This window comes from Natator depressus, chromosome 4, assembly GCF_965152275.1.
Source record: "Natator depressus isolate rNatDep1 chromosome 4, rNatDep2.hap1, whole genome shotgun sequence".
Taxonomy (NCBI): domain Eukaryota; kingdom Metazoa; phylum Chordata; order Testudines; family Cheloniidae; genus Natator; species Natator depressus.
This window is the reverse complement of record NC_134237.1, coordinates 9,237,813-9,251,062: the sequence shown is the minus strand read 5'-3', so window position 1 is coordinate 9,251,062 and position 13,250 is coordinate 9,237,813. Positions and strand designations below refer to the sequence as shown.

Here is a 13,250-nt window from a genome sequence, read left to right as displayed (position 1 = left end):
GAGAGGCTTGAAGTGGTTTAATTACTTGAATGTTTTATCATTTTACTGGCATTTTTAAAGGACTGGAAATGTAAGTATTAAATTGTGATGAGAATCTGCTTTTAAATGAGATTATGATCAGAAAATAGGTACGTAATGTGAGGAGTTATGTGTTAATATTTTTACTGTTGTATCATAACAAACTTTTTTCTTTTCTACCTTTCCCGCTGTTCACTGTCAAACATTACAGTTAAATTCAGGTTTATTTAACTCTGTGAAGAAGACGTTTAAGTCTACATCCTCTGTAGATGCATCACCAGTAAAATCAATCAGCTGTTCAGGTTGGTGCTGCTATCATTTAATTGTTAAATTTTGGGGGTGGTAATTTCTTGGAATTTTTATACTGTTTTTTGAGGTGAAAACACTAATGCTGTTTAATATCTGTAACAGGACAGTCAGCTGAAGCACATCAGAAAGCTATAGCACTTGAGAACATAGTTGGCTCTAACAAAAAAGAGGGGTGTGTATTAAAAGAAGATACAAGCTCAAGTGAAGATGATCTTTTTGATGCTGGTAATCCTGTTGGTTCTAACAAGAAAGCAAGTAGTATATTAAAAGATGTTGAAAGATCAAGCCAAAGCCCTGCTGGCATCTTTGATACTGATGAGGATAATTATGAGGTCATTGGATCACCTGTTCTTCTTGTTGAGGAAGCAGAAACATCTGTACACCTGTAAGTTGCTTCGTTTGCTAAATCTACAGAAGAAATGTTTGAAAATTCTGCTGTATAGCAGTCTTCAGTGCTCACAGTAAAATTTAAGTCAAGAGGTAGTGATTCAAATGAGACTTGTGTGAGTATTGGATAGCCCTGGTTCCTTCCAAATTTGTTTTTGCAAACCCACTTCAAGTTATCAGACATGGTAGAAGAAGTTAATGTTAGACTCCACATCACAGTGTCACAGAAATAGAAATGTAGAGCTGCTAAAATAGTCACCTGCAAAACTATATTTTAAGTTGCTTGACAGAATGTTTGCTCTTAGCACAATATATTTTCATAACTTTTTAAATAAACATCATGTACACTGAGGAGGATCTAGGAAGAAACTTAAAGTACATTTAGAGATTAACCGTATCAGATCTAAATACTATTTTTTTTACATATAGATTAAGTCTTGATGAAAAAGCAACTCTGGCAGTGATGAAGAGACAGACAGAAGTTCAAAGGTCAGAAGGTCCTCAGGCAAGGACAGAAGAGCAGATAGTTCCAGTGGAAAGAGCAAAATGTGTTACTGGACATTCTGAACAGGAAAAGAAGTCGCTTTCTTCAGCATTCTTAGGGGCTGTGACAACAGAAACTGTTGAAAAAAGGTGCATTGAAGTAAAACTTAATTGTTAGCAAGTAATTAACACAATCTCAAATATTGTAGCAACAAATTTATCTAATACTGAATGATGTATTAGAGCAGTCCATCTGATTACTAAAAATAATCAGAAAAATGATCATTGGAAATAACGGCAGTCAGTGTTTTTAAGGTGCCCAAAAAGCCACAATTGAGGAAAAAGTCCATAGTGGTTTAAAAATGGACAACATTTAGAGGGGAAGTGAAGGCAGCTATAAAAAGTGTGATATATAACAAGTGGAAGGAAGGGGAAGTTGATAGTAGTGAATATAAATCAGAAGGTAGGAATGGTATAAAATTGATAAGGGGAGCAAAGGGGCACAAAGCAGAAATCTATGGCCAGTGGAGTTAGGGACAATAAGAAGGAGTTTAAGTATATTGGGAACAAAGAGTCCTAACAATGGTATTGGTCCATTACTAGATGGAAATGGTAGAATTATCAACAGTAATGCAAAAAAGGCAGAAGTGTTAAATAAATATTTCTGTGCTGTATTTGGGGAAAAAACAGTTGCTCTCCATAGATAACACTCTTTCCATTCCATTAGTATCTCAGAGTGTTAAACGGCAGCTACTAAAGTTAGACACATTTTTAAATCAGCAGGTCCAGATAACTTTCATCCAAGAGTTTTAAAAGCTGACTGAGGGGATTACTGGACCATTAATGCTGATTTTCAGTAATTCTTGGAGCACTGGGGAAGTTCCAGAAGACTGGAAGAAAGCTATTGCTGTGCCAACATTTAAAAAAGGGCAAATAGGATGACCTGGGTTATGATAGATCTGTCAGTCTGCCATTGATCCTGAGAAAGATAATGGAGCAGCTGATACAGGACTTGATATTAATAAAGAATAAAAGGAGGGTAATGTAATTAATTCCAATCAACATGTGCTTATGGAAAATAGATCTCATCAAAATAGATCTCAATAGATCTCATCTTTTTTCATGAGATTACAAGTTTCGTTGATAAAGGTAATGGTGTTGATGTAATATACTTGGACTTCAGTGAAGTGTTTGATTTAGTACCGCATGGCACTTTGATTAAAAAACTAGGACAATATAAAATTAACATGGCACCCATTAAATGTATTAAAAGGTATCTAAGTGATAGGTCACAAAATGTATTTGTAAATAGGGAATCATCACTGAACAGGTGTGTTTCCATTTTTAGTCTTATGTTTTACATCTTTATTAATGACCTGGAGAAAACATAAAATCATTACTGATAAAGTTTGAGATGACACAGATTGGGGGAGTGATAAATAATGAAGAGGACAGGTCTTTGAGAGAGAGCAATCCAGATCTGTTTGTAAGCAGGGTGCAAGCAAACAATATGTGTTTTGATGTGGCTAAATGTAAATATGTACATTTAGGATCAAAGAACTTATGTAGGCCATACTTACAGGATGTAGGACTCTGTTCATCATTCATCAGTGATTCTGGAAAATATTTGGGGGTAATGATAGCTAATCAGCTGAACATGAGCTCCCAAACTAGATCAAAGTTGTCCTTTTTGGCCTCCGAAGCTATGAATCTAAGTCGTAATTCTGACATTACACATGGACTCCTCCTGAGGGTTGAAATGACATAGAATGCTTCCGCCGACGTGCACAGGCAGAAATTGTGGAAAAACAACCTCACTTGCCTCATAACCTAAGTCGTGCAGAACGCAATGCCATCCACAGCCTCAGAAACAACCCTGACTTCATAATCAAAGAGGCTGATAAAGGAGGTGCTGTTGTCGTCATGAAGAGGTCTGACTACCAAAAGGAGGCTGTCAGACAGCTCTCCATTACCAAATTCTACAGGCCACTTTCCTCAGATCCCACTGAGGAATACACTAAGAAACTGCACCATCTACTCAGGACACTCCCTACACTAACACAGGAACAAACCAGCATACCCTTAGAGCCCCGACCGGGGTTATTCTGTCTACTACCCAAGATCCACAAACCCGGAAATCCTGGACGCCCCATCATCTCGGGCATTGGCACTCTCACTGAAGGACTGTCCGGATATGTGGACTCTCAACTCAGACCCTACACCACCAGCACTCCGTGACACCACTGATTTCCTGAGAAAACTACAATGCATTGGTGATCTTCCAGAAAACACCATCCTAGCCACTATGGATGTAGAGGCTCTGTACACAAACATCCCACACACAGATGGAATACAAGCTGTCAGGAACAGTATCCCTGATGATGCCACAGCACAACTGGTTACTGAGCTCTGTGACTTTATCCTCACACAATTATTTCAAATTTGGTGACAGTATATACTTCCAGACCAGTGGCACCGCTATGGGCACCCGCATGGCCCCACAATATGCCAGCATTTTTATGGCTGACCTGGAACAATGCTTCCACAGCTCTTGTCCACTTTACACCCCTTCTGCTACATTGATGACATCTTCATCAGCTGGACCCATGAGAAGGAAACCTGGGCAACGATCCATCACTTTCACAGGCCTTGGGAGGCAGGCCAGTCTTAGCCCACAGACAGGCCGCCAACCTGAATTATATTCTCACCAGCAACTACACACCGCACCATAGTAACTCCTAGCTCAGGAACCAATCCATGCAACAAACCTCGATGCCAACTCTGTGCACATATCTACACCAGCAACACCATCACAGGACCTAACCAGATCAGCCACTCCATCACTGGTTCGTTCACCTGCACGTCCACCAATGTAATCTACGCCATCATGTGCCAGCGATGCCCCTCTATGTACATCGGCCAAACTGGACAGTCCCTACGTAAAAGGATAAATGGACACAAATCAGATATTAGGAATGGCAATATACAAAAACCTGTAGGAGAAGACTTCACCCTCCGTGGACACACAATAGCAGATTTAAAGGTAGCCGTCCTGCAGCAAAAAAACTTCAGGACCAGACTTCAACAAGAAACTGCTGACAACGACAAAAGGAGTTTCTCCTCCCTTGGTGTTCACACCTCAATTGCTAGAAGAGGGCCTCATTCTCTCTGATTGAACTAACCTAGTTATCCCTAGCCTGATTCTTGCTTGCATATTTATACCTGCCTCTGGAAATTTCCACTACATGCATGCGACGAAGTGGGTATTCACCCATGAAAGCTTATGCTCCAATACATCTGTTAGTCTATAGGGTGCCACAGGACTCTGCTGCTTTTACCGATCCAGACTAACACGGCTACCCCTCTGATACTTGATTTTAGTAATTGTTTTGTACATTTATTTCCATCTATGATTCTTGGGTTACCAAAATTTGAGTTATCTAACATAAAAATTGGTAGCATTTGAAACTGCTGTGCAGTTGAAATCTTGAACAGGTTTGAGACTCTGGCAGAGAATCCTGATGCTGAATTGATGTCACTATGACTGTCATTGGTCTCAGAAAAAGAGCCAGCAAGCCCTAGGTCTGTTAATACTTTAACCATCTGTAATGATGCTGGTTCTGGTGGGACCCAACTGAGTGTGCCAATTCAGGACAAATTGCTTAAAGCAGGGCAGTTACAGCCCAAGGCTGGGGTTTCTGTGCACACCAAGGCAAACCAAACCAGCCAGATAGAGAAGACTTTGGTTTTACCCCACTGGCTAACCACAAGTCACACAAGCAATTCCCCTAGATACTCCAGTTTCCCAGTATCACCACCAGTGCCACTCATTATGGGGACAAATGGTTATGAAAACCAATATCCCAGTAAAAGAGAAAAGGTTCTCTCGATCGCAAAGGACCAACCCCCCAGACCCAGGTCAATATACAAATCAGATCTTACCCACAAATCACGCTGTTGCCAATCCTTTAGAATCCAAATCTGAAGGTTTATTCATAAAAGGAAAAAGATATAGATGAGAGCTAGAATTGGTTAAATGGAATCAATTACTTACAGTAATGGCAAAGTTCTTGGTTCAGGCTTGTAGCAGTGATGGAATAAACTGCAGGTTCAGATCAAGTCTCTGGAGTACATCCACTGCTGGGATGGGTCATCAGTCCTTTATTTAGAGTTTCCAGTTGTAGCAAAGTCCTTCCACAGGCAAGAAGCAGGATTGAAGACAAGGTGGAGATGAGGCATCAGCCTTTTATAGTCTTTTCCAGGCGTAAGAACACCTCTTTGTTCTTACTGTGGAAAATTACAGCAAAATGAAGTTTGGAGTCACATGGGCAAGTCCCTGCATACTTTGCTGAGTCGCAAGGTGTATCTGCCTTCTCTGAATGGGTCAGTTGTATAGCTGATGGTCCTTAATGGGCCATCACGCAGGCTAGGCAGAGCTGACACCAACTTGCCTGGGGTGTCACCCAGAAGCACAGCATAAGTTTGAAATACAGACAGTATAGAGCCAATATTCATAACTTTAACGACAAAAATGATACACATATATAGACAGCATAATCATAACCAGCAAACCATAACCTTGTCTTAGACACCTTATTTGACCCACTTTATACAAGATTTGGTGCGGCTACAGGACCTTGGTTGCAACAATGATCTATATGGTCCCAGATTATGTCAATATCACACCATCATTGACCAGTGTCACACGGGTCATTTGAGAGATGATATGGTTATGTATTGTAAGCGAAGTGGCACTTGTTTTAAAAAAAAAAAGAAAAAAAAAAAGCAGCAATACATGCTAACTGCAAAACTTTTATGGAAGCCAAAGCCATCTTACTGGAGAAAGCTACCAGGAGCAACATTGTCTCTGTGTTTAAATGCTTGAGTGATCTCGCTGACAAAAAGGGTCATTCACTCAGTGAGGTCAACTCCAGTTCTTGTCAGCTAATCAGTACAGAGGCAGAGTGCATGACATTTCAGCTAGCTGCTAAATGCACCCACAATTTCTTTGGACCCTGACAGAAGAACATAAGAACGGCCATACTGGGTCAGACCAATGGTCCATCCAGCCCCGAATCCTGTCTTCCAACAGTAGCCAATGCCAGGTACTTCAGAGGGAATGAACAGAACAGGTAATCATCAAGTGATTCATCCTTTGTTGCCCATTCCCAGCTTCTGGCAAACAGAGATTAGGGACACTTCAGAGCATGGTTTTGCATTTGTGCCATCCTTGCTAATAGCCATCAATGGACCTATACTCCATGAACTTACCTAGTTCTTTTTTGAACCATATTATAATCTTGGCCTTCACAACATCCTCTGGCAAGGAGTTCCACAAGTTGACTGTGTGTTATGTGAAAAAATGCTTTATTTTAAAAAACCTGCTGCCTATTAAAATGACATGAAGGCTGCTGCTCAGTTGACCCATTCTGCACAACTTGATCCTAGCAAATTCACTAATAATGAAATCCAAAGAGATGTAAAGAAGGCTAAGGGGAAATAAGGTGGCAGAGACTTGGAATTCCTGCAGAACTGTTAAAAATGTCCTGGCTTCAAACGCTGTTCAGTATCATCTGGAGAACAGAGTCTGTCCCATCCGACCGGCAAAAAGGCATTATTTTACTGCTTTGGAAATGTAAAGGCAGCAAATGAGACTATTGTAATTATTGTGGCATTACTCTTCTGTCTGTCCTGGGGAAAAATTTTGTTTCTGTTTTGTTGGTCTGAGCTGCTGATATTTTGAGGAGCAAGCGAAGACTATAACAAATTGGCTTTAATCCTGGCAGTTTCACGATGGAGCAAATCTTCATGCTGTGCCATTTTATTAAGATGATTTGAGAATCCAGGTGCCTCATTCACACTGTGTGTGTGGATATTAAAGCCACCTTGGAGTCTGTTGACAAAGTATTGCTTTGGCTGAACTTGAAAACTTGCAGTCCTTTCTTAAAAGCTCTGTAGAATGTTTGCATTAGGTCAGGCATTTGACAGGGATACATTGCTGCCCAGAACTCTCCAGTGCCGTTACAGGCTCTGTGCTTGACCAGAAACTAAGTAAATGCATTTTAGGCATATGCCTTGATGACAAGAACCTCACTGACCTTGATTTTGTCAACGACATAGCACTAGTCATCAAATCAACGGACAAGCTAGTTGAGGCACTTAAAGCCTTGGAAAGCTCAGTGGCAAATATCAGCCTGAAAATTAGTTGGCGGTAAAACCAAAATTCTAGCAGTCAGCAATTTCAAACACACTGCGGGCTCTAGCATCTTGGTGGGTGAACACCCAGTTGATATAGTCTGTGATTTCACCTACCTCAGCTCTGTTGCTGATAACATGAGTGGTATCAAGAAAACATGAAACCTGCACTGCAAAAGTGTTGTTAGTAATGGGGCACCTTATCAAGAATGTCTTTTGCAAACTGAATAGTGTTTTTAAGTAGAGAGGCGAAGCTGGTGGTCTGTATTCTGACCTGTCTTACTGAAATATGGTCCTTCCCTGTCAAGACTGAAAAGAAGTTGGACATAGTTCAGATGAAGCATCTCTGAACGATCGAAAACATCAAAGGGTATGAATTCAAGTCGAATGAAGAGATCCATTTTCTAACTAAACAGGTTCCGCTCACTCAAATGGTTGCCCAGTGCTCTTTAAGGTAGTATTGTTATCTGCTCTGAATGCCTACTGACTTCCCTGAGAATAATCTTCAACTTTGTCCCAATGAAAGCTGGGACGAAAAGACCCCTGGGAAAACCTAGAACATGATGGCTGGTGGGTGTCAACAGACATCTGTTCCTCATTGGCATCTTACATGGTAACATGCCAGATTTGGCTCAGGTTAGGATATCATAGAGGTGCACAACGCGTTCAATGGTCTCTGTGCTGTCCAAGTGATAGCATTAGAACTAACCAACCAACCTAACCAGTTTTGTAGCTTTGATTTGACATTTATTGTTCTTGCTTGTATGTGCCAAAGTAGTGTATCACTCCTAGTTTTTTGTGGATTCGATACAAAAGCAGTAGTGTCTGAGTGGGGTGGAGGTGGATTTATGCTGGGTCAAGGCTGTGTGGGAGTGACTTTTAAGAGCGATGGTGGAGCTGAGCTCTCTGGAAGTTGGGTGTATGGTACTTAGCCTGAGGTAGAATATTGCTTTCTAGGGAGTTTAACTTAATGGGAGAGGAAGTTAGCTGGGATGGGGGTCAGGTGGGAGCAGTGTTATGGCTCTCCAAAGTGTCTGAGTTAATGATGAGGTACAAAGTGGTGGCCACAGATAGGAAAAAAGTGGCTGTGTCCCCCTTTGGTCAAGTGGCAGGGAGAAAACAGGATGGAATGATGAATGAAAGTCGTTTGAGCAGTACCTTGTAACATGCTCAGATGTTGTGAAGTCACTGTTAGATTTGCAGGATTAAACTCTGAGGGTTTTTAAATTGAAGCATTTGAATGCTGCTCAGAGATGAAAGCTCAAATTGAATTAAATCATCTTCCTTTCAGTTGGAATGAAAAACAGAAGCCTATTAGTCCCAGTTGGTGTAAGACAATTTCCGAAAATGTTTACTGGTGCTTAAAATCTTGTACATACAAGTGTAAAATATGGAAGAACGTTCCAGGAAAAACAAGTTACGTTTTTAATTATTTTGCTGTATGGATTGTTACATTGTCCATAGTAGTACAGTGCTCAAATTACTGGTGATTTTCCCCCCAGATATTATATAGTTGGTAAATAACCCAAAACGTTCTAGGCATTTATCTTCCCTTCAATACTTTGTCTCATTTGTTTACAAAACTGTTTCTAAATTTGCTGAACCAAATTACATGAAAAAACAACCCTTTTTTTGAATTTTCATCCTTAGGTATTCAGCCTCAATACCACCACCACCTTCTCCCATAAAAGATTTAGGAATGGAAAATGAGTGTGAGTTTTTAATTGACGAATCGGATGGTTTTTCTTTTACATCCTGGTTTTCAATTCCCCAAAAGAACAAAAAAATAGAGAAACAGGCCTTAGCAAAGCCTGTGCCGAAACCTCAGCCTTCCAAAAGGAAAAAGGCGGTTGTACGAGAAAGCAAGAAACGTAAGGATAGGAAGGCACAGAATGAAGTACCTGTTAAAGTGACTCGTATGGAACAGTCGAAAATGAAAACATGTGACATTGCTGAAGGGATACAAGACGAGTTACAAAATGCTTCGGATACAAATCTAGGTTTATCTGACAAAAAGAAAGATGCTCTTAAATCTGTAAGGCAAAGCAGCCCTCACGTGGGTAAGTCATGTTTAGAAAAACAGATCAAGATGTAAAGACTCTTTGGATTTTTATACTTGCAAAGGCAAATGTTGAAAATTTAATTGTTATGATAAAAGAAAACTAGTAGTCTCACGTTCCTTATTAATGGGAGATCCTTCTGCCCTTGATTTGCCTGTTCTTAATTGAATCTGTCAACAACCGAAGACTTTCTCCTTTGGTTTAGAATGGTGGTACTCCTCTCATGGTGGGAGCTGATCTCCTTGGGGATGTTTTGATTGATTACGGGGGATGTTAAATCAGGGAATGGGGAATATAAGAAAATATTTTGTTGGTCCCCTTATTCCTGAGTGTGTCTGTGATTATTCAGCAGTTGGTAGGCAGGTTGGGAGAGTCCTGAATGGGATGGAAGGATCAACTGAGAAAGTATGGGGGTGTGTGTGTGTGTGTGTGTGTATATATATATATGGCAGTAAAGGAGGCAACAGTGACTCATTCCCTCTTGCCCACATGTGGAGATATCAGGGAAGGTAGCAGTGTTTACTTGCTTTGCTGTTGTGGGGACCAAGGAAGGTGGTACCACCTGTGATCCACTCCCATCTTTGTGGGAAGGAGCTAGAGATATGTGGTGTGTCTGCAGGGAATCAGCATTTGAGGAATAATGCGGGGGAGAGCTACTTAACAGGAAGAGTATAAAGTTGACTTGGAAGCAGCTGTGTGAGAACAAAAGGTGCTGCAAATCTTTCTAGATTAGGGATTAACACCCAGTAGATGAACGGAATGTGGTACAGTAACTCCTCACTTAACGTAGTTATGTTCCTGAAAAATGCAACTTTAAGTGAAATGATGTTTAACGAATCCAATTTTCCCATAAGATTTAATGTAAATGTGGGGGCTCAGGTTCCAAGGAAATTTTTTGGGGGCAGACAAAAGGCTGTACAGTAGTGTACTGTACTGTGGTTGGGAGGTGCCCCTGGATTACCCCACAAAGGCACAGCCCGCTGCAGACAATGAGGCAGGCAAGGATGCTAAAAAGCACCTTGCGCAGCAGCAGCTTCCCACCAGAAGAACAGGCGCCGACTTTGCCGGGGGATGCTCCAGGCCTGCCTCTTCCCATCCCCGCTCTGCTCCAGGCCCACCTCTTTTTGTCCCCGCTCCATCTCCTCCCCCGGAGCACACCACGTCCCCGCTCCTCCCCCTTCCTCCCAGTGCTTGCCGGCCGCCAAACAGCTGTTTGGCAGCTCTTAGGACTTTCTGGAAGGGAGAGGGAGGAGCGAAGACATGGCCCTTCCCCACTTCCTCCCTGCCTCCCAGAAAGTCCTAAGCACGGCCATAGAGCTGTTTGGTGGCAGGGGAAGCGCTGGGAGGGAGGAGGTGGAGAAGAGGAACTTGTGTAATGCTCCCTTGTAAAGTTACTGCTCTTCCACAGACTCCTACAAGCAGTGGACGGAGCAAGCAGCTAAACGACGTTATAAGGGAGCATTGCACAACTTTAAATGAGCATGTTCCCTGATGGAGCAGTGACGTAACTTCGAAACAACGTTAAGTGGGAGAACGTTAAGTGAGGAGTTACTGTGCACTGAATATTTACCACTGTACACAGAGTATTCACTAGATAGTGCTGCTTTGAGAACTTTAAGTGAAAATCACCCACCAGAGAAAAATTTATGTTCATGATATTTCAGTTAATAATCATATAATATTGTTTTATATATAAAGGTATTCCTGTGGTGTTAAAAAAGGAAATTAATGTGTGCATTTTTGTATGTTGGCAGAAGACAGTAAAAAACATACAGATAGACAAAGATCCACAAGAACCCCAAACAAGGAAAAGTCCACGGCCCTGAAACAGATACAGCCCAAAAAATTCACTTTTTCAATTTCCAGATCAGACCCAGATACTTCTGATACAGAACAACCTAAACCAACAGAAATACCTAATGAAGATTCCTTTGGATCTTATAGTATGACTGAGGAGCCACAAGAGAAGGTTGTGTCTTCAAAAGAGGATCATAATTTTCCAAAACCTCCCCAGTCCATTTTAAAAACTGCTCTACATTCATCCCACAAGAAACAAACTGCTAAACAGAAACTTTCAAAAGTTGCATCATCTAAAAAACTGGTAGAAAACCGAAGAAACAAACTTAGAAAATCTGCCCTTAAATCCAGTAGTAGAAAATCCAGGGTACAAATCTCAGAGGAGAGTTCTGAAAGTGAGCCCATAGAGGAGGTAGATGAAAGAGAGCTGTTAAAGTCAAACAAAGTGTTTGCCCCTTCATTGCAACAGGAATCACCGACTTCTGCATTACAGAAGTCCCGTAAATCTCCCAAACCTAAAAACGTCACACATTCACTAGAATCATCTGGTAATGTACATATCAAAACTCCTGCAAAATCTAAAAAACCTTCACAGATTTTCATAGGCAATACAGAAGACTCTGATGAGGGGAAAAGAGCATCAGCGAAATCTCTACGGAGGACAGCTACTCAGATTAATCAAAGAACAAATATGATTGATTATTCAAACCCTGAAAATGCTGAACCTGGGAATGCAACAGATCGCAAGGGTTCCTCTGGCCAGGACATGGCAAAACAAAACCACAAGATGTCAAATGCGTCTATGAAAACAAAATATAAAAAAAAGAGTAATGTCCACCGATCACAGTAAGTGGTTTTGTGTACTTTTTTAAATGATTGAGTGCAACTTAATTGTTCATAAAACATTTTTGGCCAAGTTTGAGGCATTATTAAGCAATTAAAATATACAATAGCGTTTATAACTCCATAAGTCAGTAATAAGCAGGTAAATTAAGTGACATTAAAAAGCTGTTACTAAACATGGGCTGACAATTCCAGGGTTTTCTTGCAATAGGGACCTAATGCTCTGTCTTGTGAAGAGTCCTCTTATGATGTTACAGTACCAGATTCAGTATAAAGGTTCACATGGGGGAATTTTATATCGAGTTGTTTCTGTGAAATCAATTTTGAAGGGGTATATATTTAGCATATTTACTATTACAAGGTATAGAATAATTCAGTAAAATTTCTGAAAAGCCTTGAGAGGAAACTCAGACTTGAATTTATATTCATGGCTGTTAATTTCAAAAAGTAATCAGTTGCAATTTAAAGGATGCATTCAGCCTGAGTTGGGACCTCACTTTTTTTTTGTAAAATTCTTTTGTAAAACATAGGAATCCTTATACCAAATAGGACCAGTGGGCCTATCTAACCCGGTATCCTGTCTCACAGTGCCCAGTGCTAAATGCTTTAGAGGAAGATGCAAGAAACCCTATAGTGAACAAATATGGAACAACCTGTTCATAAAGGGGTGCTTCCTCCTAACCCTATTAGTTAGTGTTTGACTTATGCCCTGATCCAAGAGAGTTTGTCCTCTTTCTTGATTTCTAAATGTTTTATTCTGTCTAATGTAACGGTTCTTCTTATCATATAAATGTCTAGACCTGTAAAATACCAAATTCTCCAAACCCAAGACTGATAGAAATAGTTCTTTGGAAACTGCTTATGCATAGGGTTTTTTGTTGAATAATATAGTTAAGCCAACCAGAATTGTAGCATTCTACGAGTCTGACATCCAGATAATGGGGGAGGGAAATGTTAGAAATACATAGACACAAATTAAACTGTGTGGAAACTGTTCATAAACAAATCAAATTGGTTAGTCTGATATTTTTCAAGGTGAGTGAATTTATATAGTAAACAGAAGAGACCATGAAAAGTAAATTCCATTAATAGTCATTATTACAGTCTAAAAATTACCACTCACCTTAGTCCTAAGTACCAAGAATAATGTCCAAAATA

At 40.5% G+C, this 13,250-nt stretch overlaps 1 protein-coding gene across 4 annotated transcripts in view; it reads left to right on the top strand.

Annotated features, from left to right (window-relative positions):
* CENPC (centromere protein C) overlaps positions 1 to 13,250 on the top strand; it is a 68,067-nt gene that overhangs the window by 12,979 nt on the left and 41,838 nt on the right. For 3 of the 4 annotated variants that reach the window (XM_074950334.1, XM_074950332.1, XM_074950335.1), the window contains 5 exons: positions 230 to 320; positions 430 to 712; positions 1,144 to 1,347; positions 9,043 to 9,452; positions 11,207 to 12,095. In XM_074950334.1, coding sequence (XP_074806435.1) covers positions 230 to 320; positions 430 to 712; positions 1,144 to 1,347; positions 9,043 to 9,452; positions 11,207 to 12,095 — 1,877 coding nt within the window. The remainder of the gene's footprint in view (positions 1 to 229; positions 321 to 429; positions 713 to 1,143; positions 1,348 to 9,042; positions 9,453 to 11,206; positions 12,096 to 13,250) is intronic. The other variant, XM_074950333.1, reaches the window with a different exon arrangement.